The 26,740-nt window shown below is 44.5% G+C and overlaps 1 protein-coding gene across 12 annotated transcripts in view; it reads left to right on the plus strand.

The window, feature by feature from the left end:
* The window catches only part of LOC117895018, a 95,672-nt gene that overhangs the window by 9,349 nt on the left and 59,583 nt on the right, over window positions 1–26,740 (plus strand). For 3 of the 12 annotated variants that reach the window (XM_034802386.1, XM_034802387.1, XM_034802377.1), the window contains exons 2-11: window positions 456–649; window positions 736–854; window positions 5,013–5,211; window positions 5,535–5,702; window positions 5,774–6,081; window positions 6,154–6,518; window positions 6,588–7,051; window positions 7,890–8,058; window positions 8,125–8,376; window positions 8,450–8,579. In XM_034802386.1, coding sequence (XP_034658277.1) covers window positions 456–649; window positions 736–854; window positions 5,013–5,211; window positions 5,535–5,702; window positions 5,774–6,081; window positions 6,154–6,518; window positions 6,588–7,051; window positions 7,890–8,058; window positions 8,125–8,376; window positions 8,450–8,579 — 2,368 coding nt within the window. Of the gene's footprint in view, window positions 1–455; window positions 650–735; window positions 855–2,423; window positions 2,448–4,997; window positions 5,212–5,534; window positions 5,703–5,773; window positions 6,082–6,153; window positions 6,519–6,587; window positions 7,052–7,661; window positions 7,719–7,889; window positions 8,059–8,124; window positions 8,377–8,449; window positions 8,580–26,740 lie in introns of all 12 variants that reach the window. The other 9 variants (XM_034802383.1, XM_034802384.1, XM_034802371.1 and 6 more) reach the window with 9 other exon arrangements.

Genomic DNA, 26,740 nt, shown 5'->3' on the forward strand with positions numbered 1-26,740 from the left:
AACAAGAACACCAACAAAACAAACTGAAAAATAACTAGAACCCCAATTAAATACGCTCTTTCGATTAACTTTTTTCCAATCCAACTAATTGTGTTTCTCTTCTGGTTTTTTTTTCTTTCTCAAAAAAAAAAACCAAAAACTATTACCAACTCAACTTACGAACTTATCCAATAATCCAACAAACAAAACACACACAAAATGCGGCCCAAAAACTAAACCCACTTTGAAAACTCAACAAAAAAATGTTCTCCTGCTTCAACTTTTCCTTCCCCACAACGATAACAACAACTGTAATAACAACAACAAACAACCAACCAACAACTATAACTACAACAACAAATGTGATTCTTTGTTTTGAGAAATATTTCCTCTTACAACAAATTCAAATTGGATTAATTCTACAAACAATCGAATCAATTTACAATCTTGATAATTGTATTTCTAACCAACAATAGTTCGTTCAGGTTGTGGGCTGAGGTCTTCCATGTATCCGCCAGCGGAGCCGGCACCGTCAAGTGGCAACAAGTGTCGGAAGATTTGGTTCCTGTGAACATCACGTGCATTCAGGACTCGCCCGAGTGCATCTTTCACATCACCGCGTACAACAGTCAGGTGGACAAGATACTCGATGTGAGACTTGTGCAGCCAGGTGAGTGCACATCCATCAGCAACATCATGTTAGAACACCCTCCCTGATTGAACAACATCTAATTTCCAATTGCTCTCTACAAACAGGTACACGCATTGGCCAGGCATCAGAGTGCTTCGTTTACTGGAAGGATCCCATGACAAATGATACTTGGGGCCTGAACTTTACATCGCCCATCGATGCCAAACAGTTCCGAGAGTGCTGTGTAAGTATTCTCTTACAGTCTGCCAACAAACAAACAGAAAAATTCAAGCAAAATCATTTTGCATAACAACGACAACAAAAGCGAAAAAAAGAGAAAAAACTTAAAAAAAAAAGAAAAAACAAGAAGAATTTAAATAAATCAAAACCTCAACTGATACCGATACCGATATATACCGAAAAACCTCAGCCACCACCCCACTAAATACAACACTAAAACAATGGTCTGGTGCAGGGCCCCCTGGCCCCAACCCCACTCTTCGTCTCTGGCTAATCATGCCCTCAGCCAGCTCAAGCACTCTACTACTCGTACTAACTAAACTACTACCAAAGCATCTAACCCTAACCACGAACCACCACTGTCATCGAATCCCCCAACTGAACCACTCACCCATCCAAAGAACCAGAGAACACCCAACGAACTTACGCAGACAATGAAAACACATAAAGTACTCGAACTTACCCACCCGTACAGCAGAGAGAATGGCGATGGCGCCCTGCCCAAGATTACGCTGAAGATGATTTGAAATGAGTATGATGATGTTGATGATAATGCTCTGGCTCTGATAATGATGGTGTTTGCTTCGCATCTACATACATCTGTCTGTCTATTGTCATGCTTACATACATAAGATACATGTGCATCCCATAATCAAACTCAAGGTTCCACAGTGTCACACGACATTGGATTAATCTAACGAATACATCATATTCAAGCGCTTCATTCGCTCAGCAGCAGTCACTGACCATCTCTCCCTCTGAGACAACACACGCACAAAAAGAAACCATAACTATTTCCTTGTACTCCGCTAATTAGAACAAATTTTAACGCGAGGAAAAATAATCGTCCACCTTTCTTTTTATTAAGTTTTTAGTTGATTATTTTTTGTGTTTCGGTTTTCCCCAGTTGAAAATTACTTTGTTTCTAGTTGAAATCGTTGAAGAATTTGGCCAAAAGTAAAGTAGAAATTGTAGAGATACACTCACACACATGCATACCAATCACACGCACAAAAACACACACAACACACAGTCTTAAAAATGTAATCACTTCGATTGTCAGAAATTGAGAGAAAAAACATAGAAAGTAATTCCAGTGTAAAACTGAAATTTTAATTCTGTCCGTTGCGTCTGTCCGTTAGTGTCCGTTAGATATACAATTTTTGAAATTAATTAGTGTTCCCTAAGAACAAACTAGAGAATGATCGGTAGGGCGCTCTCTTTAAGTACTTTCCAGACAAGAAGTCACACTGTACTGTTAAGCCACCCTAGAAGAGAGAGAAATTTTCGCAATTCTGTCTACAAAAAGTTGTATAATGTAAATAGTTTGTATGTTCTTGGCTCAAATATTTCATTTCTGACTTGAGGAATAGCCATTATCGTTATTCTCCTAATCATACACGAACCTTCAGGAATCATCTTTATACACACATGTATACACGACATACATACATATGCCTTCATATATGAATATAGATTCTATAATATAATAGTAGTCAAACATAAACTGTCTGGACTAGCGTCTAATAATAACTTCATTTTCTTTTCTTACTTTGCGCATCATATGTTGCAGGTATCTTACATTGTAAAAAAATACGTTAGTATCGCTTCATATTATTTCTTTTCCCCTGTGTCACACACACACCACCGCACACGCACACATACAAACCACCAAGTAATTCTTTTTCTGTCACCCAAAATGTGTCTTGATCGCAGCTAAAGATATGTGTACATAAATCGTAGTAGATTCAAATGGAAATCCCCTTTACCGGGCATGTGCCTACTATAAGATCAAACCACAGAGTCACACCGACACACACACACATCACACATACTGAGTGTTGTATTTGTTGTAAACTTTTATAGCTCTATGTGTCTACCCGCCCACCCACTATATCCACCCACCCCAGATTCCAATCTCGTTTTCACTCTCAGTGTTTTTTTTTGTTTGTGTGTTTTCTTTTTCACTGTTTCTGGGTGGGTTTCAAACCAAAAGTCGTAGGACTTTTCGGGACCATTTGTGTATATTTATGTACAATGTTCCTCATTCATGTGCAAAAAAAAGAAACGATGGAGAGAAGATGCAACAGCGGAAACGATCCGATCCTGAGAACATGAAACGCAGACAGACACCAAAACACACACACACCACACTCACACACAGCCATACACACACACACACACTAAAATTTGTTAAATATATTTATATTATATATTCTTTCATTTCTTTTTCTCTCTTCTAATCATTTTTCGAAATCATTCTCGAAACACGCCAAAAAAAATACAATATTTCCCCCAAAAAATATATAATGTCCACCCAAATACAAATAAAAATGTTTCATTTTTGATGCATTTCATTTTCGTACGAAACATTCAATTCGAAAACATTTTCAAAAATAACCAACAAAAAATATACCCAAAAATTAATACCGACGGATATCTCTGTCCCCAAATCAATATCAATAAAATGTTAACAAATATATTTAAAATAAAACACGCAACACCCTCCCACAACAAACAACAAAAACTCCAACCAAAACTCAACAACAACAACTACAACAATAACAACAACAATACCGCCTATAATAAACCCCCGAATGTACACCCTCCCACCGACTGTCTCTGAAAAATCTATATTCTATCTATATATATATATGATATCCGTTCTCTACCCGTGTCCCCAATCCCCTTCGAAATGTTTTTATTATCTCTAACAAATACTTTTATTTAACTATCTCTAAATATATATTTATGTGTGTATAAATATATTTTTCAACTCGATTCGTTTGCATTTCTTCACGTGTGCCCCATGAACCGAAATATCAAAATTATCTGAAACAAAAAACAATTAAAACGAAACAAAAAATGTAAATGAAAACAAACGAAAAACCCATAAATATTGATTGATGATCAATGATTGAAATGTAAATAATTTTGTGGAATTTGTACATGGAATGCAAATGCAAAAGAAAAACGCAAAACGCTTTAAAACAATCGCACGTATCCTCTACTACAATACCGTTACCTATCCGCTACAATCCGTTTCCGACGAGCCCTAATCCGAACCGAATCCCGATCCCGATCCCGCGTCGACCTCCCATGCCCAGCCAATCCGCATCCTCCGCTCCTCCCGATCCGAAGATCCCATGCAAGTGGGCGGTTTACTACGAATCGATGCAATTTTTCAAAATCAAAAACCATCTTACTCCAGTGAGGATTTGAATGAGTTTCAGAAATACTAGAAGCAGACAGAAGCATAGACACAGTAACAGTAACAGAATCAGAATCAGAGTTATATATATAGATATATATAGTATATTCTTGGAGCATCATTTATCGCCTTGAAGGCGCGCCGCTTCCATTGAGGTTTCTGAAACCCAACAAAGACAACAAAAACGAATCAAATACGAATGCGAATGCAAATATTCCAGCAACACCACGCACATGGCTTACAATAAATTTGTTAAAGTTGAAGTACAGATAATAAATGAAAACAAAAGCAAAGTTCAAGTTTGAAGAGTTCTGAAGAGTATCCAATAATCAAAAGCAAATGTTAACGTTAGGCTAAGTCGATGTTTAGATCAAAGTTATCAAATCAGTTACTAAGGCGGCGCTAAGCGCTGAACATCGTGAAAAGGAGAAGAATAACAACTTCTAGGAGAACATTTCAGAAGTATATATATTTATGTCATATACATATGCTCGTTTGTGTCCTACACTCTACTACTACTCGTACTACTGCTACTACTACTACTCCTACTAAAAATACTACTACTACTAAAACTGCTTTTACTATCTAGATATATATTGTATGCCTAAACTAAAACGTAGATCAAGGCTTCAAGCACCAAAAGCTCAAGCTTCGAATACCTTCTTTTTGCACCCCAAAATACAATTCTTCTTCAGCAAGTAGATCTCGTAAGATATTTTCTAAAAACACAAACACAGAAAAACACAACTCAAGAAAGTGAAAGTTTCGCCAGGCCACCGGCTTGTGCCCACAAAGATCTCCATCTGAGAACGAGAGAAAGTGATTGTAGAGAAAGACAGAAAAAGACAGAAAGAGAGAGAGAGAGAGAGAGAGAGAGAGAGGAGAAAACCGCACACACAGAACCTTGTAATCCCCAATCAACTAACCTAATGATAGTGCGACGTTTTACAGTCGCCTTCTTTCAAATTTTCACGAAAGGCCTCGTCGTCGTACTCGCTGAAATTGGATCCGCCGGGCAAGGGCAAGGTGAAGGCCAAGCGAAAGCCTCTCAGCACTCCGGCGTCGCCGTCGCGCGTCCGCCAGGAGCCCCAATGCACCTGCATGTCCGCCGAACAGTATGCGCGCCTGAGAACCGATCCACGTGTTAGAGGTGAGAGCAAACAACACACAACAAACAAATAAACAAAACCAAAAAACCAACCCCCCAAAAAATACTGGGATAGGTCCTCTAGAGAGCAAACACATCCATCATCAGTACCACGATGATGAGCGGCTCTCTCTGTCTGCCCCCCACGAAAGTTTACGTTTCATTTCCTCTGTTACTTTTGATTTTACTGCAAACAAAATCTGTCAAATCTGAAGTTAAGTCTGAAGATGAATGAACACTCAGAGCTTTAGCAAATAGGCGTCAAGTCCTGTACTCCACCACGCATCCCCACACCCATCAAAACTCATCCGCCATCCTCATTGCAGGTTCATCCACATTGCCGCGAAACGTTGGCTCGCACCGCATCACCGATGTCGATGGCCATCAGCAGCAGCAGCAGCAGGTGGGTGGCAGCGGCAAGGTGGCCAGTGCTGTAAGCAGCACCTCGCTGTACGACAATGTGGCCAGCGGTGGGCCAGGAGTAAGCCAAAGTGGTAAGCCAATCCCCTAGCCAAAAATGTATAAATTCTCTGTAATAATCACGATTTTCTCTCCCCTGACACAGACACTTTGCAACGACAGATGAAGGGACAGCAGGAGCGACTGGATGTGGCCAATGCTGGGGTCAACACCAATACCCCGGGCGTAGTTGTGACCGGTGTGGGCAATGCTGGTGGCAATTCGGATATGTGCACCCAAAATCATGTGGGCTCTCAGGTGGGCAGCGACGATACGGCCGCTTGCCAAATGGACATGGATATGTCCAAGAGTGAGGGCACCCAAGCGGGCGGCGGTCTTCATCAAAATGTGGGCACCTGCACCTCGTCCTCCAAGTCAACGGGCACACGCAGCAAGGACTTTGGCGATGATATGGTATGTTCAGCCGCTAAATCTGGCCATTACTCACCCACTCATTGGTCTTCTCTCTTCCCTGTTGCTGTACAGGCACGCGACGCACACTCGCACGACATGCACCAGCACAATGTAATAAACAACAATACACGCCGCAAGACCAAGAGCACTGAGGACATGAATGTGGATACCAGCACATTGAAGCGTATGCTGAAGCCGATGCCCAGCACCGAGTCGCCCGTCACCTCGCCCGAGATGGGCCGACGCCGCTACAACTACTACAATGCCAATGCGGCCCAGACACTGGGCCCCCAGCACATGCACCAACACGGCATGAGCATGGGCATGGGCATGGGCATGGGAATGGGTGGTGGCGGCGGGGGCGGTGGTCATCACGTCATGAACAACAACACAATGGGCCGGGCCAGCAGTCAGTCGTCGCGCTTCTCCGGCTCAAGGTGGGTGTTTGTGCTTCGAAAAGCTCTCTTCGACGGCTAAACACTGACACTCTTTTTACCCACAAATAGATCTTCGCATGAAATTGGACGCGGTTATCCGCCGCGTAATCTCTACTTGGAGCTGGAGCGAGAGCGGAGTTGCATTGAGGGCTCGCCGCCCTCGGATAACGTTATGTTTGATAACCAGTGCTATGCCACGACTCCCAGTTCCAGTAATGGCAATTCCGATCAGGATCAATCCTATGGCCAGCAGCAGTCCTCGGCACAGCAACAACAACAGCAGCAGCAGCAACAACAACAGCAGGCCCATCATCAGCAGCTGCAGCAGGCGATTGCCCATCAGCGAGCCGCGCGGCATCAACATCATCATCAGCAGGCGCCAAATGTGACCCCGACACCGGGCAGTCCCACCTCGCGGCTGCTCTTGGAGTATGAAATGCATCTAAGGAATACTCTAGCCAAGGGCATGGACGCCGAGTCCTATAGCCTGCACACATTCGAGGCTTTGCTTTCCCAGAGCATGGAGAATCTGGGTGAGTAGGGTTTCGTGGCGTTTCTCCCTTCGCTCTTCTTCGTTTTGGTTTCCATTTCCTCTGTTCTTGTTGTTGTTGTGTGTAGCTGAAAGTTCGATTCTGTTTTGTGTTTCGTTTTTCTAATTGAATTTCGTCTCTTAATTAGCTTTTGAATCGAAATGTTTCGTCTGCCTGTCCGTCAGTCAATCAATCCAAGCCTGTCTGTCGAGTTATTTGTCTGTCGTTACCCGTTTCGAAGAACCCATGTCAGTGGCCTAATCAAGTCAGGTGTTTTCGATAGAGCGGAAAGGGTTTGAGTGGATAATCTGATTAAAAATGGGAAAGAGAATGTGTGTTACAGAATGTTTAAGACCAGAGGGTTGATTGTGTGAGTGGACTATAGAAGTTAGATAGTTTTTCTTTTCCCTATATTGTACTCGAAATTGTTGTGCGAATTGTTTCTACATGCTTTTTTCCATTATCAATAGTCCATTTATTCATGTTAAATTAATCTTTTCGTACCTATAACTAAACCTAATGCTATCCCTTGCCATAACACCAACAAAATGCTCTCATCCATTGCCTCCTCTACTCACAAAACATCCACAACAATCAATAAAACCATCATCAGAATTCGCTGAAAGCCTACCCGGATCGAACCAACGCAGCCCATATCCACTACGTAGGCGTAAGTAGTTCCATTCCAACTCTTGCACGATGAGATCTCTTTTGCAGATACATAACTATATCTATAGCTTTTTATCATTCCTCAAGCTGTTTTGGAATGCCTTTCAATTAGGATCGTTGATCTTGATCTTTGAATCCTTATTAATTGTTTGCTTTACCTTTCGCTCTGCAGCCAATGCCAAATCTTCGACCTTGCCATTGCCGCCACATCGGCCATTGTCCTCGATACGCGACAAGGAGCGTGATCGCGATCGAGATGGCTACTACAGCGATCGAAATGAATTGATACGCGAGAGAGAGCGCGAACGCGATCGTGGCTATCTATCAGATCATAATGCCAGGTATGCTTTATTATTTATCAAATTTGTGAAATGCAACTCACTGAATCTTCACCTCTTTCTCTGTAGTTTCTCCAACTCGCGTTGCGCCTCTTGCATTGGCGAATCGGCTCGTGCCCAATGGTTCCGCCATTCGGATGGCTGGCGTTCGGGCAGCTCGACAATTGGGTCTGGTTCGGGCCATGGCATGATGTCCCAGCAGATGCCAGGCACTGGCGGACACAAGCGCTCGCCCTGGGACTCCTTGCCGTCGCTGCGTCAGGACAGCAGCCTGAACGATTCGGGCTACAAGAGTGCACGTGCCGATTCCCTAGAGCAACGGTGGGTGTTCGCTTAGCTCCCCTTTACGTTTAAACAATAGTTAACAATCTTGGGCATTAATTGTGCATTCTAGGGCCGAGTTTATACGTCAGGATAGTCTGCGATCGGAGTATTTGAGCGATCGCGAGTCACGCTATGGAATTGTACAACAGGCCTCGATTGAGAGCACCGATTCGAGGATGTGCTATTTAACATCATCAGAGGTGAGTGTTTAATACACGCAAATACAAAGATATCTTTAAGTGTAAGAGTCGGAAATGAAATGAAACCGTGGGAAGCTGCTGCTTGGCCCATTTAGTTCGAATTTCTTATTAAACTCCCACCAGAAATGTAATTTCCCTTGCTTTGAGAATGCAATTTCTTTTGCAAAATGCTGAACATTCGTCATAAGCCACCACTAAGGGGGGAGGCTACACCCTCCAATCTGTGCTATTTATAGAGAGAGAGTGAGAGAGCGAGGCGACAAGGGAATTGGGTCAACAGCATCAGAGCAATACCATGGCTAACAGCAAGAGTGGCAACAGCAGCAGCAAGAACTCCTCTACCTGCAACTGCTAACAGAAGAGCCCCTGTTAGATCTGAATGTAGGAATTATACAGATGTATAAATGTATGTGTGTGTGTATATTCTGTACCTATATGAGTGCGAGTGTATAAATATATATTCAAAGCCGAAAAAACGTAAGATGGGAAAGTCAACTGGCGCATTTGTCTGCAACATAAATGATATTTTTAGTTGCAGCCCCAAAGCTGACCCAGTTACACGTTGATTAAAAACAAACTGCACACACACACAGCACAGCCCACAACCCCACATCCCCACAACCCACAGCCGTAGCCCACTCCAGTATCCATCCAGTAGCCCCGGTATCTGTAGGCAGCAGAGGCAGCATTCCACGTACACTTCTAAGCAAACAACAGGATGATGGGGCGAAAAAGAAAAACTTTCTCTTTTTGTAAACCAAAGTCCCATGCTTAGCCTGAGATTCATTCGATGATGAAGAGTCCCTCAGAAACAAGATGATAAATGATAATAATGATGATGGCCGCTAAGCGTCGTTCCATGTAAGAGGTGGGGCGTGGCAAGTGGCTCATGGCACATGGCAAATGGAAGAGAGTATCATATGCATATGCATATTAATTGCATACTTGAGAAATCTTGTCTTGTTAATGCCAAATTTATATATCGCCTTGACACTAATGAGCCGCAGCCTCCACATTCTTCTTCGTATCTCTTGGAGTCCGAGTGCGACTCTCACAGGAGTGTAAGAGATGGAGAGAGTGAGAAAGGAAGCTGGAGTCGCTCGCTCGCTCAGTAGTTAATTGTAATGGACTTCGTTCCATTGTTACACTGACACACAAACCAGAGAGAACCCCACACAGAATCTCTCTCTGGCTCTTCTCTTTATTGCTTACAAATTCTCTCCCATCCCAGTCGGCTTTTCCAGCTCTCTTGCGGCGGCGCATGCGCTTTAGTCCTCACAGCCTCTCCACAGCAGCTTCGGCAATGCATTTCCAGTCTTCCAGCTGCGAAAGCTTCGGGATTCGGCTGCGGCTTGTGCTGCTGCTGGTGCTACCGCCGCTTGCTGCTGCTGCCACTGCTTCTGCCTGCTTCTGTTTCTATGCTTGTGGATTCAGCTTCGGCTTCGTCTGCGCTCCGCTCCGCTTGCCACCGCTGTGTGTGTCATTGCTGCGCTGCTGTCTCTGTGTTGCTAGTGTTGCGCCAACTTTTGCTCTGTCGTTTTATAATCAACTCGAAATTTCATGTGCCTCGTCGAGCGACGTATGTGTGAGTGTGTGTATGTGTTTGTGTGTTTGCGTAGCGTGTGCGTATGCCCCATCCACACACGTGTGGGTGTCTGTCTGTGTGAGTGTGTGTCCGTGCCAGATTTGCAACTTACGAAAATATTGCAATAAATAAAGTTTCACTCAGTGGGAAAACTTGCCACCTCCTGGAAAAAAATAAGAGGAGCTGCCGCAGCAAGAAGTTTCCGAACGAACCCGCAGCCGCATCCTGTCGACCACGGCCGCTCACACCCGCCCCGCCGCACAGGAGGCAACAATGAAAAATTGTGTATAAAAAATTGTTTTAAAATTCAGCCAGCCAGCCAGCCAGCCAACGAGGAGCAGCCAGGAGCCAGGAGCCACAGAGCGGCGGCAGGAGCTGCAGTGGCAGTAACTGCAATTTTCTCTCTCTGTTCCGTGTAAACTCTATGTATGTGTGCGTGCGTGTGTGCTGTGTGTGTGTATGTGTGACGCTCAAAAGTATGCAATGTGTGGAAAAATTCGCTTTATTGCAATTTTGTAGAACGTGAACATCAGAAGCCGCAACAGCAAGTATCCACAGCAGCAGCAGCAGCGCTGGGAGCCACAAACAACAACAATTTGTAGCAACAGCCATAATAATAATAACCATAAAACAACAACAACAACGAAAAAAACAAGGAGAGCCGGAGGCCCGTTAAGCAAGTAAATGTCCCAAAAACAAACAGGAAATCTCCCCCAAGTCTCGTGTGTTGTGTTGTGCCGCGTGTGTGTGTGTGTGTCAAGCTGCGATTAAACGCTTTGTTAATCCCCACATAAGACCCGCTTCAAGCAGTTTCCCCCACCTCCATTTCCCATTCCATGGCAGTGCAAAATGCCTACGCACACAGTGCGTATGCGTAGTGTTTTGTTGTTGAATGGCACTCAACATGGCGTATGCGTGATATGCGAACAAATCTTTCAATTATAGAAAAACTAGGGGAAAACCCAAAGACCAATGGGGAAAAAAGTAAACACAAAATAGTGGAAAATGCGATTAAGCGGAAACCACGTTTTCTTTTGCCTCTCCACGACTGTGTGTGTGTGTGTGTGCGAGGGAAAGTGTGTCTCAGAGAAAGTGTCTCTCGTGCTTGTGTGAGTGTGCGTAGATGTTGTGTTTTGATAAGCCGCACAGACAGACACGTTTTGTATTACAAATGTGTTTGGTGGTGCCGCCAGCAGCAGCAGCAGCAGCAGCAGCAGCAGCGATATTTGTGCGCTTCGCTTGTATGGCTGCCTGACCCCAAAGAGGAAACCCATTGATAAATAATGATGATGATAATGATGATAGATGAATTTTTAAAAGAAATATGTAGGAAAGCAGACAGAGATTCGGCATAGTTGGAACCCTTAAGTTCCCAATCAAAACCCCTTGCCATTAGCCTCCGTTTTGCGATCCCTAGCGAGTCTCCACTGTATTTTGCTGTGCCGCTGTGTGAGCAAACGAGTCGAGTGCTAAGAGTGCTGGACAGTGTTTAAATAATGTAAATCGCCCTGCTGCTGCTGCTGCTGATGCCTGCCTGCATTAACATGCCGCTGAAAGCTTCGTGAAAGCTTTTCTGTTAAGTAACACTTTGCCACAGGAGTTGTTGAAGAGCGTATGGCCAGGGGATTTAAAAGCTTTGCCCTGTTCACAGGATGTGGCAATGTGGAAATGAGGCAAGAGGCGGCTGTTAAGCTTCTTACGAGCCATCACCCCTCGCTCCTTCCACACCCCCCCCTGTAATGGGAGAGTCTTGTACGGGCTATGGGGGTACTGTGTGACTGTGGGTTTGTGTGTGTTTCCCCCTTTTAATTGTGTGCATTTTTGATACAAATTGGGCAGGCAGGTCGTCATCATCGACATGGACACCCCATGAACCCTCGTTATTTGCACAAAAATATGCAAAAATCTGTGGACACCAAAAATTGAATGGCGCAGAGAATATTCGTACATAGTTTCCCCTGGCCAAACAATTTCTGCTGATAATATAATTTGACTAAACTGTCATCCACTCATTGTGTGTGCGCATTCCACGATCCTAACTTTTTCTGACACTTTGGCAGGCAAAAGTTTTCTTCACTTTTTTTCTCGCTCCCATTTTTTATTTTTCCAGTTGAATGGAAAACTTTTTCACGCCGCTCCTGCGACGGTGGGGCGGGGGGGTTGCCCCTATTGATTACAACTTCTGCATTTCGAATTCAAACTCAATTGGCTTAATGAGCTTGCATAATTTAAGTACTTTAAATATTTACAATATTGACATTTAAGAGGATGGCTGTTTCAGGAGAATGTCAGCCGCTCGGGGGGCCCATTCGAATGATCAATCAAATTGATTAATTACCGACCCACAAGCTGCAGGGACGGGAAAAACATTGAACACATTTTAAATGCGTGGCAAGACATTAATTTATGCGACTTTGTGGTTTTTCCCAACTGACACCAAAAGGGATCCCCGAAAAAAACAGAGAAAAAATGGAAGATGGCAAAGGAAAAACAAAGTAAGAAAAGCTGACATTCATTAGAGGCTAAGAACAGGAAACGGGGGGAGATTAGGAAGGAAAAACTGTGTAAACACATAAGCCACTTTGGCCGCCACTTCCCCTCTTCCGCTCTTTTCTCCAGCGCCTCGTTTTTTCATCCTGTTTTGCTCATTAGCTTTATTTTCTTATCATAGATGGTTTCGTTCCGTTCCGTTTCGTTCTTTTCTTTCAAAAGCCAAAGGGGAATTCCCTTTTTAATTTTGTTTAATTTTCATTTTCGCACCTTTTTTTTGCTTCGCCTTTCCCACTGATATCATTAGGGCAAATTGATGAGCGCACAGCCCAACAGCTGAGACTGAGACAGAGGCTGAGACAGGGGCAAAAACAAAAGCGGCAAACTTTTTGTTCGTGTGACTTCTCCTCCGCCCTCAGGTGTGCGGCAAGTGGAACGCTAAATCATTTGGCACCGAGAGCATTTCAAGCAAATTGACGCACAGCAGGGGCTAAAAAAACGAAAGAGGCCACGATGGAAAAGGAAGAGCTGCCAGCGAACAACAAAAAAATGAAAAAGGTTCAACTCGAGTGATGCTCCAGACGTGGAAATTACAATTTGGCCAAAGAGAAGCAAGAGGTTGTGGATGAGGATAAGGTTCAGGCGGAGGCGGAGGAGGACGCTTGACATTCCATTGACATTTCAATAAGTGAAGAAACTAATTTTTGTATTACAAGCTTCTCTTCAGCAAAAAGTTTGCCATCTTCAAACTATGGAAAAGGGGGCGAAAAAGCGGAGGCTAAGAAAAACTGCAATATTAATTTGCAGCGAGTGCATTAAGATTGTGGGGGTGGGACACAGTAGGGGACGACTCGGACTCAGACTAGAAATCGTTCTTGGAGGTGTGGAGGGGTTGCTGAAGGTCTGCTGCTGTCAGCGAAAGTTGGACGTGGGACAGTTGGCCAAAGTATTTGACACAAAAATAACAGTTTTCTTATTTGCCGCTGACCAACGAACTGAGTTCTTTTCCACCGCCAACCAACCCGCTCCGAGCTGCTCTCTCCTTCAGTTGTAGTCTCAGTTTTTATTCTTTTCTTGCCACGTATTTCTAGTGCAAAGTTTTGGAACTAAGTTTCATCTTCTTCGGCTGCTGCTCGACTGCTGCTTCTGCGGATAGTTGGACAGCTCTTGATACTCCGGCCAAAGGCGAGGAGGAATTGTCATCAGAACTTTACCTCCCAACTTGGCAGCCAGTGGGAAACATATGAGATCGTATGGGACTTGAATTTATCATGATGGATGGTGGAGTTATAGATGGGAATTGGTTTCTTCTCGGTGGAGTAGATGCAGCTTCTCTTAGCGGTAAATGTGCAAAGACTTGGACAATTAATCAACCTTGTTACACTTATCAATCTGGGCAAGTTTTGACTAGAAATCGTCATCTATGTTGCCCATATTTATTGCTGTAGCTCAAGCTCCCACTCGTTGGTTGATTACGTAGTACTTGCACTCATTAACACTAACAACCCAAATGGAATGTCATTTAAAAAGGGTAAAGTTTATGCTCATTAAAACCATTTCTGGGTGCAAATTCATTCGATAAAGTTATTAGTGATAGGTGTTGCAGATAAAGGGTTTCCCTGACCACCATTGATTCCATAGAAAGGGAGACATGAATGCATGGTTTCAGGCTAAAATCCAGAGTACCTCCCACCACATTGGTACTCGTTCGGATCTGTCATGAAGTATAGAGGTATAAACTGCAGGCAATGCCTGGCTTCAGTGCCATTTCATTCCCTTTTTTTTGCCGCTGCTGCTTGTGGTGGCTGCTGCTGCTGCCATCTTCTCTGCCAAATGACATTATGAAATGCTAAAAGCCTTGAGCCAAAAGTTGTCCAAGTACCAAAAGCCGCACCCGCACAGCAGAAAAAAAAAATACCGAGTTCAAAGAGAGGGCGGGGAGAAACCTATCGTACAGATATGTACGTTAGAGAGGCAGATGAGAGAGGGAGAGCGAGTGGGGGCGAGCGGGACATGGTGATGCTGCCTTGAATTCATTTTCATTTCTCGATAATTCTTTTGGCTGCTGCTGTTGATGCCCCTGTTCTGCTGCATATGTGGCAGTCGTCGACACATGGCCAAGAGCTCAGGGAGTGTCCCCTTTATTTTTTTGGGTGTGTGTGTGTAATTTTTTGTTTTTTTGCGGTGGCCAAAAGCTGATTCCGAAAGCAGGCTTATGAAATTTAAGCGCATTTCCCCTGAGGGATGCCAGAGATGAATGGTTTAAAGTTTCCCCGCACAGAACTAGTGCCTGATTATACAGCCGAGTGTGGGTCTCATTAATTGTCCATGGATACACCTTGGATATTCAGAGAGAGAGAGAGAGAGAGAGGCAAAGAGAGAAAGCTACTTTGGAGCATAATTTAGAGCCTTTCAAGGACTTGGTGAACGATGCACTCGACGCCTGACTGCCGACTGGGCTCCTTTGAAAGGGATTTAAAAACACTTACACAACTTTTCACTCTCCTCCAGGACTTTTCTCCAGCACTCTTAAGCACCCAACAGAAGTTTCAAGCCTTGAAAATGATGGGAAAATAAATGTAAACTTTCCTCCACATGCTTCAGCTCAAAAAGGAGTTTTCCCTGTAGCTGTCTTTCTCTTTAATGTTTGTTTTTTCTTGCGATTTGCAAATTATACGAACAAAAACAACTCCAGCGGAAAGATGTGCTCGTACCATATATTTTTGGGGTCTGAATTCATTTCAATTGCAGAAACGAGTCCACGAACAAAACCACGTAAGATGATATCATACAGAAAAGTTAAAAAGAAACATCAATGAACAATTGGGTGGCAGGATGAGGGTTACCTGGGTGAAGCAGCCAGGATATATGGAACACTCCACACACTCGGAGCAGGAGCTGGAGGCAGGAGGCAGGAGCCGGAGTCTCACTCTCAAGTGCAAATCAAGTTAACCGAATAAAAAGCCGCTTCCTGGCAGCCATTTGCCCTGTGTTTCGACAGGTTCTCTTCCTTCCTTTTCCTTCCTTTTCCTTCCTGCCCCTTTCTTTCCCATTTTTTTTTTTTTGGTTCTTGGGGTTTTTCCTGGGTTTTCCACGCGCGCTCCTTGATTTCTTCCTTCCTGAAATGGCAAACGATGTCGTTTTCGTTTCGTTTCGTTGCCGTTTGCCTCCCATGTCAAAAGATTATGCTCGCGCACTCATAAAAAATAATAAAATGTGCAAAAAACGCACAACTACATGGGGGGTGGGGTGTTTGGTAGTGGGCTAGTGGGTGGAGCTCACATGAGTGCACACACCCCTAGAACCTGCCACAGAGTACGCAGAACCTGCCACGCATTTCTTTGTGTGTAACATGTAAATGTCGTTTTGGCATTCGCGCATTTTAAGGCTGCCAGAATCCTGTCCCCCGCGAACAGGTGTGACCCCAAAAGGGGTACAAACTGGTGAAGACGGGTTGAAGGGTGGTTCGACCTTCTTCACCTCTCGACAGCAGCAGCGGCATGCGGCAGCTTCGGCAGTTTCTCAGGCCTCATTTTGGCACCTCTCTTCGCGCTGGATTTTCCATTCCATTCCGTTCCGTTCGTTTTTCCCCCTTAATTGGCATGTGTTCAGCATTTTGTACATTTTCGCACAGTTGGCAGAAATGCCGCGCCCCTTGGTACGTGGAGCACCCCGCTTCCCCCTCTCGAATTACCCGTGCGGGGGTTATGGGGCTAAAGATATGAATATAATTAAATGTGACAACTACATTTTGTGCATTTTTTATAAGTAAAGCAATGTTCTCTCTGTCTCTGATTCCAAGCGGTTGGTTTTGAGGACAGGAAGGAAACGTCCTTTGAGGTGTTTATGAAAATGTCTGAAAAAGCAACGACTGGGACGGCGCAGAGACACAGTCAGTGATGGCATAAAGCCATCAACTAAATTGGCCCCCAAACCCAAGCCCAAGCCCCAGTAGCCAGTAGCCGCCCTGCCTCGAAAACTTGAATTCCATTTAGCTGCTTAGCTTTTGCTTTGTTGCTGGCCCAACAATTAAGGACAATGACAGCGGCAGATTAGGTCCTTAAGTTGAGAAATTAAGTTGAAATTGAAATGCCCCGAGATTGAGTTAGTCCCGAATAAAAGTTCTTAATGAGGGAGAGCGCACGACCAGACAGAGGCAGAAGAGGAGCAAAATAAGGAGAAAATAACTAAAGAAAACTCAAATAAAAACTATGGAAAATGTTCAGTGAATGTTTTCAATTTGCGTTGATTGGGTGGGTGGCAAAATGCAATAAGAAAACGAAAGCTGAACCAAAAAAAATACAGAAAAATAAATAAATTTAAGACAATTTTGATCGATTGACAACTTCGATTTAAAGGAATTGGCTTCCAGGTGTGTTAGGATTTTTCTCTTGTTAGGTTTTAGATAGAATAAAAGGATAATTTGTAACTTTAAGTGGGTATTTTTGAATATCTCTCAATTCTTATTCGAAACAAGGTTTAGGAAAGACTTTCTGCCACTTAGTTAAACATTGCAAAGCGAACTAACATTAGGAATCAAATAAAATGCATATTTCACACTGGGATTTAGCCTTCGTTTTGTGGCAATTAAGTGTTGTCACTATTGTGCCATAGATTTTCGTACAGAAAATTCGATTTGCATAACATTTGGTAGCAGAATATCAAATTGAAATTTATCTGAAATCTACCCACACATATTTGTGTGTGCGTGTGTGCATAAGTGTATCTTGAATTACCTATTTTGTGGCATTTTGCATTTTTGAATATATCCCTGCGTGAGTGGCGTATGTTGATTCCAATAAAATATTGATATTAATATTTATTAGCAAACACACTAAAATCTCAATCCATTTCCTCTTGTTTTTTCATTTCAGGTAAGCAATTTCAACAATTTTCCAATCTTTTCTGGGGTAATGTGCGGTAGTTGGTGGTAAGTAAAGAAACCGATAAATTTCCAATGGAAAATTGTATGCAGTTTATGAGTTGGAACATGAAAATGTTGCTAATTTATTGTTTTTCGGGGTGATGGGGGGAATATGTGCCGCAGCTAACTCTCGGGGCGACACCTCAATGGGGAGCCAATAAGCAAAGTTATATAAATGTGGCAGACACTGTGTCTGTGTGTATATCTCTCTCTGTGTGTGTGTGTGTGTGTGTGTGTATTGGAGACAGAGAAAAGCGGATATCCGCATGCAAGCCATAACTCAATAAACCATTGTCCACAGCCAAAGCGAAAAAGAGGAAGGACGCAACGAGAGGAAAAATGGTATAAAACAAAAGGAAAACTAAAACCAGAGTTAGGACTAGGTCTAAGGGAAGGGAAAAGGCAACGGAGAGAAGGAGCAGGAGCAGGAAAAGGACTAGGAGCATGGAGCACAGCCAGGACAGGAGAGCCAGTCAAAAGATACAATCGAAATGCAGTAGCTAGCATTCCATTCGAAGGATTCTCTCTCTCTGTCTCTCACTGCAAACAGGGAGAGAGAGATTAGATGTGTAAACAAAGCCAAGGAGAGAGTGAGAGAGATAGAACGAGTTTCCAAGAGGAGGATCTCCACAGAGAAGGAGCAGGCAATGGGGGAGGGGGAAAGAAATAAACATTAACTGTAATTTAGTGGGGCATTGTGCTTAAGCGTCCAGTCTCGGACTATGACTCGGATTCGGAATCGGACTAGAATTCCCCCTCTGAAATTATGGCCCCATTGTGCAGTCAGCGGCTGGCCAGCAGTCACGCCTCTCCAGTGCCCAGGATAGTTTCAAGTTGCACGAAGCTGCCGGTCAAAACGCGGCAGGGAGGCAGGCAGCCTTCTATAATCGTATGGTCGTGGAGAATGTAGAGCCTTCTGGCCAGAAGAGGCCCCCTGTCAGTGGAGCAATTGTTATTTGCCTGCAGAGCCAGAGGCAATGTGGCAGGCAGCGTGGCAGAGTAGTAGAGCCACGGCATCCCGCTCCAGTTACATAGACAAGTTCTCAGTTTTCGCATTGCCAACAATTAGGTGGCAGCAGCTGGAGCCGTAGCCGTAGCTGGCACTGGAGATGCCACAAGGCTACAGTCGCAGAAAATCCACAGCCAGAGCTGAGCACCCACCAATCAAGTTCGATTAGAATTAAAAGTCAGGCATTTCTCTCAGTGTCGGCTGGGGGACGACGGATAGGAGATCCCAGATAGCACTGGAGTGAAAGACCAATAGAAAGCGCCTGGGCATTGGGCAAATACGAGCACGAGGAGGAGCAGCAGCAGCAGCAGCAAACTCAACAATAATCGACAACAATAAAAAAGGAAAAAGAAAATTGTTGGCCAGACTAAATTGTTGGCTCAGTGGAAATGGAAATAAGAAGAAAAAAAGGGACCCCTAGGACTAGGAATAGGACTAGACGCTGTGCTTCATAGTTCATAGTCCAAGCAGCAGAAATTTATCGAAATGAAATTGCGACCTTTTTATGAATATTGCATACCCAAAAGACCCTACGCCTGCCCGCTCTCCAAATAAAGACAAAGAGCCAAAGCACCAAAGAGCCAAAGAGCATTAAAAAGGTTAATCGAAAGGGCAGGGCAGGCCATGCTGCCCACAAAAAAAAAAATGTGGCAAGTCATATTTTCTGATTCCGCCTTTTGCGCCATCATTCAGGCCAATTTCTAGGCAATTAGCTGGTCTAACCAGCAGACACAACAAGTGTGGGGTTGAAAGCTCCCCTAAAAAAAAGTCTCAAGCTAACTAAATGCAATGCCAATACATGAAACCCCATTTAGGCTACTTCTAGCTGAGATAACACAACAAGTGTTGGGGTGAAAACACCTCTAAACTGCCCAAACTGTACACGTTATTCGCTTCACGCCACAAATATAACGAGAGGGCGTGTACAGGAGGACATGCACAATCCACGTGCTAGTCGATCGAGGCGCGACTTGTAACCGCCCACGGCCATAACATGGCTTTATTTGGCTTATAAAATTGTTAGGGAACCAGAACCAGAATCAGAACCAGGGGCAGACCTAGGCACTCCAGACCCCACATTTCCATTACCAGGACCCAGTTTTATGAACTTTCCTCATAATTCAACACCTCCAGAACAGGAGAGGAGAGGGAGCGGGAGGGAGGCCACCCAAAAACAACAGTGAAAACAAAATTAATAAAAATAAAACAAACCTACAAAAAAAAGTACAACAAAAAATAGCCAGAAAGGGAAAACAAAAGTCTAACGAAAACGAAAAAGCAAAAAAAGGAGGAAAACCTTTTTCAAATTAAACTTTTGCACCCGCGTTGGCTCTTCCGTTCTCGCTCTCTCTCGCCCTCCTTCTCTCTATCCCTCTTCGTCCGACTTTCTCCAGCTTTCTGTTACTCCCGCTCTCTTCTGTGACCACTTGATGATGCGATGCCCAGTGATGCCGCTGCCCTGGGGCCAGCCGGAATCTCTTGTGTCGGCGGCACTGATACCGCCCCCGCCCGTAGACGGCTTTAGACGTAGGGAATTGCAGCTAAACAATTTTCATAGCCTATCAGCGGCGGCGGGGGTACTGCTGGGAGAAAGTTGCCAACTTTTTCCTCGAGTGCAGCAACAAATTAAATTTGCGCTGGTAATTGGATTTCAAAACACTTCTCCCAGACCAGACCCAAAGCGAGAGACAGCGAGAGAGACGCAACGCGACGCGACGCAGACTTTTGGCTGTATTTAATGCCGCCAACAGCCGCAAGAGAAGCTTTTCGCAGCTCCCTCAAACCCAAATCCTCCAACACAAAAGAGAAAGAGAGAGAAAGCTGGACAGGAGGCTGTCAGTTTTTTTTTGTGTTGCTTTCGGCATTCGGCCCTCACTCACATTTCAGGCGCAGGAGAGCTTTGGCCTAGAAACTGCCAGGCCCAGAAGCAGTCCGTCCAAAGGAACGGCGGCGGCGGCGGCGTATCCCGTAAACAAAAATGAACTGACATCAAACCAAATTGAAGCGGCAATGTCAACAGTTTTTTTTTTGGGATAATTATGAGAGGCGCAAGGAGACAGGGGACGCTGCTGCTAACCCTCTGTAATAAGGGAGGAAGGATATGCCATGCCACCCATAGGGCATCCATCCATCCATCCATCCATCTGGATCCGACAACCAAATTGATTTGTTTTTGTAGGTGACGGAAATTAAGCAACAAACGATGAGAGAGAGACAGAAAGCGAGAGAGAGTGAGAGTCTTAAGACCGGAAATTATAAAAATGCTCAAAATGCCGATTTCCTGCGGTAACTGAATTTCATCGAACAAATTGGAATAGGATAAATGGGATGGGCGGCACTGTGGCTGCTACAGGGAGAATGAAGAATCTGAATCTTTTATTATCTGCCATTTCATTCCATTCCATTTATATGACTAAACATTTTCATCACACCACAAATCCGGATACAATTTTCAATATTTCCAACCCAAAAACAAACAAAAAATCATAAAAGATTGTGTTTACCTCCACTTCAATTACATTTACAAGCGGACCGGGTGCCTGGCTGGGGGAAAAACCATTAAATAATCTCACCTAAAACTGCGGCGAAAGAAAAATCCCAGAGAGAGGAAGAAAATTCATTTTTCAAATCCCAATCACAGTTATTAAATCTTTGGGCTATACGGTTATGGTTATTGTTGTGATTTGATTTTATGGTAATAGATGGCACGAAACGAACACACAGACAGACAGACAGACAGAGAGGGAGAGGCAGATAGTATCTGGAGAGGGAGAGATAGTGGCTGAAGAGAGCGAGCGTGCGAGCAATTGAAAGATTGAGAGCTTTTTGTTGGCCAGAGAATCTAAGAGAAAGACCTTTCGACGTGCGCTCTGTTATTGTTGTTTCGATGCCTGCCCGACATTTGCGCGCGCTCCGAAACAGAATGTGCAAAATGCTGTAGGAGGGTGGGCTGTGGGCTAAGGAAGGGAGAAACGGTCTAAAATGGTTTACTGACGTCATAAAAGTGACTTTTCTTATCTGGTTGCGTATCTACAAGCGAAATGGATGCGAAACGAAGGATGTTGCTGCTGCTGCGGCAGCCGAATGTTTTGGGTCGTCTATTGTGCCCACTGTATCTGCGTGAGTGTGTGTGTGTTCGCGTGCGTCTAAATTTAAATGTCGCTAGCAGAAGGATGCTGCCCCTGTGATGGCTGTGAGGCCTGTGAAGCCAGGCCCAAACAGCAATCCTTCAGTGTCCCTGTCACTGACGTCGCATAAAGGGAAAATAATTATATTTAAAGGCAATTTGGGTGGCACGCCACATCCCACATCCCACATCCCACATCTCCTCTCTATGCATAAAGCAAACCCCCGCCCGACATTTGCCATCTTCTCGCATAGAGCCCCGTCGGATTCAGTTTCAGCATCAGCTGCAGTGTCCTTGACCGAGTTTATGTAGATTTGCAAGGCTTTACACTGCTTTCTGCTTTTTTTTTTTTCTGCTGCTCCGACTTTTCCGCTGGCTGCATCCGCCTGCCTCTCGCTCGCTCTCTCTCTCTCTCTGCCTATCTCCCTCTTTCTTGCTCTGTGTGATGCATGTGTATTTGTATAATATTTAGCTAGGCAGCGGCTTAGCTCACATCTCATTATTAACATATTTCCACAGCCATTTTCTTATTGCTATGCCCAGCCATGGGACTGGGTACTGGGACTAGGACTGGGACTGGGACTGAGACTGGGCCAACGCTGCGTATGCGTTATATTTTACGATTCGTTCGTGTGTCTATGGCTGTGTGACTGTGTTCTGTGTGCTGCTGTGTTTCTGCGGCTGTATGTGTATGTGTGTGTGTGTGAGTGGGCGTGGCACAGGCCATGTGACTTATTTGAGCGTGTTTAAGCATTTTGTGCTGTTGTGATTGCCTCTATGCGGGGATGGTTGGTGTCGATGGGGAGGGAGAGGGAAACGCTGCGGGTGTCTGGGGTGACATTTGAGTTTTTGAGGTGTTGACTTTATGGCGAGCCATTTGGGGGTACGATTTAACGCCTGTCTGTGGATTTATGACTCTGACACCAGAGCAACAGAGTAACAGAGTTGACTGGCTGGCTGGCTGGCTGGCCAATAAAAAAGGGAGGCACACACACACAAACTATAGCCTACTTATGGGGCAGGGTGGCAGGACAACAGATAAACCACATAATTAGGTTTACCTCATGATAATCAAATATTTAAGCTTTTTATCTGATTCAATCAACTGCTGCAGCAGCCAGACACAAACCCACACTCCCACCACAAAAGCTGTTACAAATTAATCCCAAAAACTCTACGAGTACTCTACTCTACAAAACCATGCCATTATCCTTCTTTCCCCAACAATAGAACCCAACAATGTCGCCAGCAGCCAGCCCCACTCCTACTTTGCTTGGGGCAGGCAGGCAGGCAGTCAGGGCCAGGCTGTGCCTCGAAAGTTGTAACAAAATAAATTATGCTTACGATTTGTAAAAGCTTTAATACGCCCCAGAGCCAAATCCTGAGTGCACACAGAAGTAGCAGCAGCAGCAGCAGCAAAAGCGAACAGCAACAACAAACAGCTGCTGCCAAAGCATCTGCTGTAAGTGTTCGTTCGGTTCTCTCTCTCTCTCTCCCAAAGACAACAATGAATAAATTTAATTTTAGCTGCGGCCGACCTACCGCACATAACTTCAGGTTTCTGTTGCTGTTGCTGTCTGTTGTCGTTGCTGTCGTTTGTCGTTTGTCGTTGTTTGCTGCTGCTGCTGCTTGCTTGCTTGCTTGCTTGCTGTTCATGTTGACTAAACACCTTTGAGATTGTGCCTCGCCCTCTGGCAGCTGTCACACGGGTTGTATACCTCCAGCATTCTCCATCCACTGCTCTTTCTCTCTCTCGCTCTTGCTACCCCTCTCTATCTTCGCTTCACTCGCTGCCTCCTGCTCTATATAGAGCTATACTCTCTCTTGATATATCTCTTGTCCCGCTCCAACCGCTGAGTGCATTATAACTGCATTTTGGTTTTGATGACGTCGTCATCGTTGTCGTCGTCTGATTTGTAAATTATGCTTGGGCATCCCACAAATTTCACAGCTCTCTCTTTTGCGCTCTCTGTCCTGAATCTCTCCCTGTACCTTTCGCTCTTAAAGCTGACCTAAAGAGCCTGAAAGCTTTGGTATTTAGCTTTTCACCGCACAGCCAGCCCATGTGACTCCCGCCAAAAAAAGAGAGACAGACAGAGCGAGAGGGAGTGAGAGCGTGTGGATGCTGCAAAAGCTTTTGCTGATTTTTGCTGATTACGTAAATAAAGGCGAAGCCAGGGCCAGAAGCATTACAATCTACGAATTGTAACGAAACTGTTATAAACAATTTCGTGCTGGAAGAGCCGAGGAGCACGCGAAGGCGAAGCCTGAATCCGAAGCTGAAGCTCAGCCGAAGGATAGCCCGAAGTGACCCGATTTCGTGTCTGTGCTGCTGAGCTGTACACACGAAATGGGGCGATGGGCAGAGAGAGCAGAGTCAGACTCTGCTGGAAGCACGACAAAAGCTAGAGAGAGGCAGAGCCGAAGCCTCTGAGCTTTGTCTCTCTCTCTGCCTGGCTGCTACTGCTCCATCTGCTGCCTCTGGCTGATGATGCTGCTGCTGCTACTGCTGCTACTCTGCTGCTTCGTGGTGAAAATCAGTCAGAACGGGAACGTCGTCGCGAGCTGTGCATGGTAGCGCCTTCAGCCCATAGAGTTTCCTGTAACGCGAGGAACGAGTCCAGCCAGAACAGTCGCAGTCCAGCAATAGTCAGACGCAGATAGTTTTCCACAAGTCCGCGAAAAGAAAAAATCTACGCAGCCAAAACCGTGCACCGTGTACCCCGTGTATTGTATTTCTGTGTGGTTCTGTGCCCGCGCCAAGTGAAAAGCAAACAACAAAACCGAAAGCCAATCAAAAATTTGTTAATATATTCCCACAAATCAAAATTCAAAACCAACAACACAGAAAAAGTAACCAACAAAAAAAGAGAGAAAAGCGAAAAAGTAAAGAAAAGTGCGTCAGCAGCAGCAAGCATCATCATCATCATCAGCATCAGTCAGCAGCATCATCATCGAAGGCAAAGGAATTGAAGCTGAAGCTGATGTTGAAGCTGTGTGTGGCTGATGCCTCAGCAGGAGGCGGGCGGCAAAAAGAAATCAAATTACAAAACAGCAACACACACAGAGACATACACAAACACATAGATAGGGGCACACACACACACACCCATCCACCCATATACACTTTTACAAGATTGTGGCACACACACACACAGTTGCAGAGAGGAGACGCTGTGGCACACGCAGAGGCTGAAATTGACGCAGGCCATATAATTTAGCACACAAGTTAAACGCAACAAAAAAAGTAAAAAAAATACAAAAAAAATAGGAAAAATAGGAACAAAGAAACGCGAGGAAAATTAGGAGCAAAAAAAGCAGAAATGAAATTGGAAACGGACACGGCGAACCGCCCAAAAATAGATGGAAATTCGCAGCTCTCCATTCTAGCCCAGTGAAGCCACACAAATCGGGCGATATTTCTTGTATCTTTTTTGGATGTGATTCGTTTGTCATTTGTGGCATTAAATGCAAAATTAACCACCAGTCAAAATCGAATTAAGAAACTTGCCACAGTGTGTGTTGCAGAAACAAAACAAAGAGGAGACGGACCACAATACAAAAAAAAAGTGTTGAAAAATGCCCGAGCAGCTGTGATGATGGGCGCTAAAGGAATGCGATTGTGTGTGTGTGTGTGTCTGAAGAGGGAGAAGGCGGAGGCGACCCTTTTGGTGGGTGTGCAGGACGAAGCAAATACCAACGCACTTAACACATATTTACCCACACAACAGCAATAACAACACACACACAAAAACACAGACAGCACCCAGTCGGGGCAACATTTAGAGGCAGGAGTGGTACAGGCAGGAGAGCGGCGCGGTGTAGGTGGAGGCGCGAATAAAAAACGAAAACATATACTAGGAGGAAAAAAAAGCCATTAAACAAAAACAACAGAAACACACACAGAGAGTGGGAGAGAGAGAAAGAGAGAGATAGATAGAGCGAGAAAAATAGATGGAAAAACTTGAAACGCGAGCGAGAGTCGTGTCGAGATTCCATGTTATATTGTTGACTTGTTTTACTCCGGTTTTGGCCCTGTTTTCTGTTGTTGCTATTGCCAGTGTGTGGCATGCTCATGCCCATGCTTATGCCCCCAACAGCAACATTGCCCGGATATTTTTAGCATTTTTAAATCGCAATCGAACAAAGCAACAGAGAGGGGAAAACACGCAAAAAGAATACAAAAAGTCGTTAGTTGTGTTTGAGTCTTTTTTTTCTGGCTAATAAAATATCAACAAGCAATGGTTGTTGTTGTTGTTGTTGCATGTGGCAGGCAGTCAGGCAGGCAGCACCTTCTGTTGCCACCAAGGATAACCAGCCGAGGCAGCAGCAGAAGCAACGTCATACATGTGCAAGGATATTATCAACGTCATGCCTGTCGAAGTTCACACAGATACAAAAACACACGCACACACACAAGCACAGCAAGAGAGGGAGAGCGAGACAGAGAAAGTGCTATAAAGAGAGAGTGAGCTGAGGACAGGAACTGCATTTGGTGTAACCATTAAACGTATTTATATTTATGGCCATAGGTGCCACTGCCCAGTGGCTCTGCCTCTCCCGCTTCGGTGTCACTGTGTGGGTGTGTATCTGTGTTAAATACATTCAACTTCAAGCTGATGCTGGGATAAATCTATTAAAAGTAATTTCGACTAAAAGTCAACAGAGGCTTCACAGAGATAGAGAGTGAGAGTAAGAGAGAGGCACCACTCCTGCGGCTGACCCTCGTATTAAGAGAAAATTTAATTTATTTGAGCCACATCCTCCATAAAATCTTTGACTTCTTAAAAAATACAAAACATTCTTTGAAAGCCATCAAGCACAAGCACATACACACACACACCCACAAGTTCAAACTTTTTAAGGAGGATCTTAAAGCCATAAAACTGTTGCCTACTTTTGAGGGCAAGCAAGATACAAAATCAGCAACAAAAACGTAGGGAATAGCGAGGCAGTGGAAACTTAAGCACAAGTTCCACAACAGATATAAATTTATGTGTATATGCCCAACCTGTTCCGCGAGACG

Source organism: Drosophila subobscura, chromosome J, assembly GCF_008121235.1.
Source record: "Drosophila subobscura isolate 14011-0131.10 chromosome J, UCBerk_Dsub_1.0, whole genome shotgun sequence".
Lineage (NCBI taxonomy): Eukaryota > Metazoa > Arthropoda > Insecta > Diptera > Drosophilidae > Drosophila > Drosophila subobscura.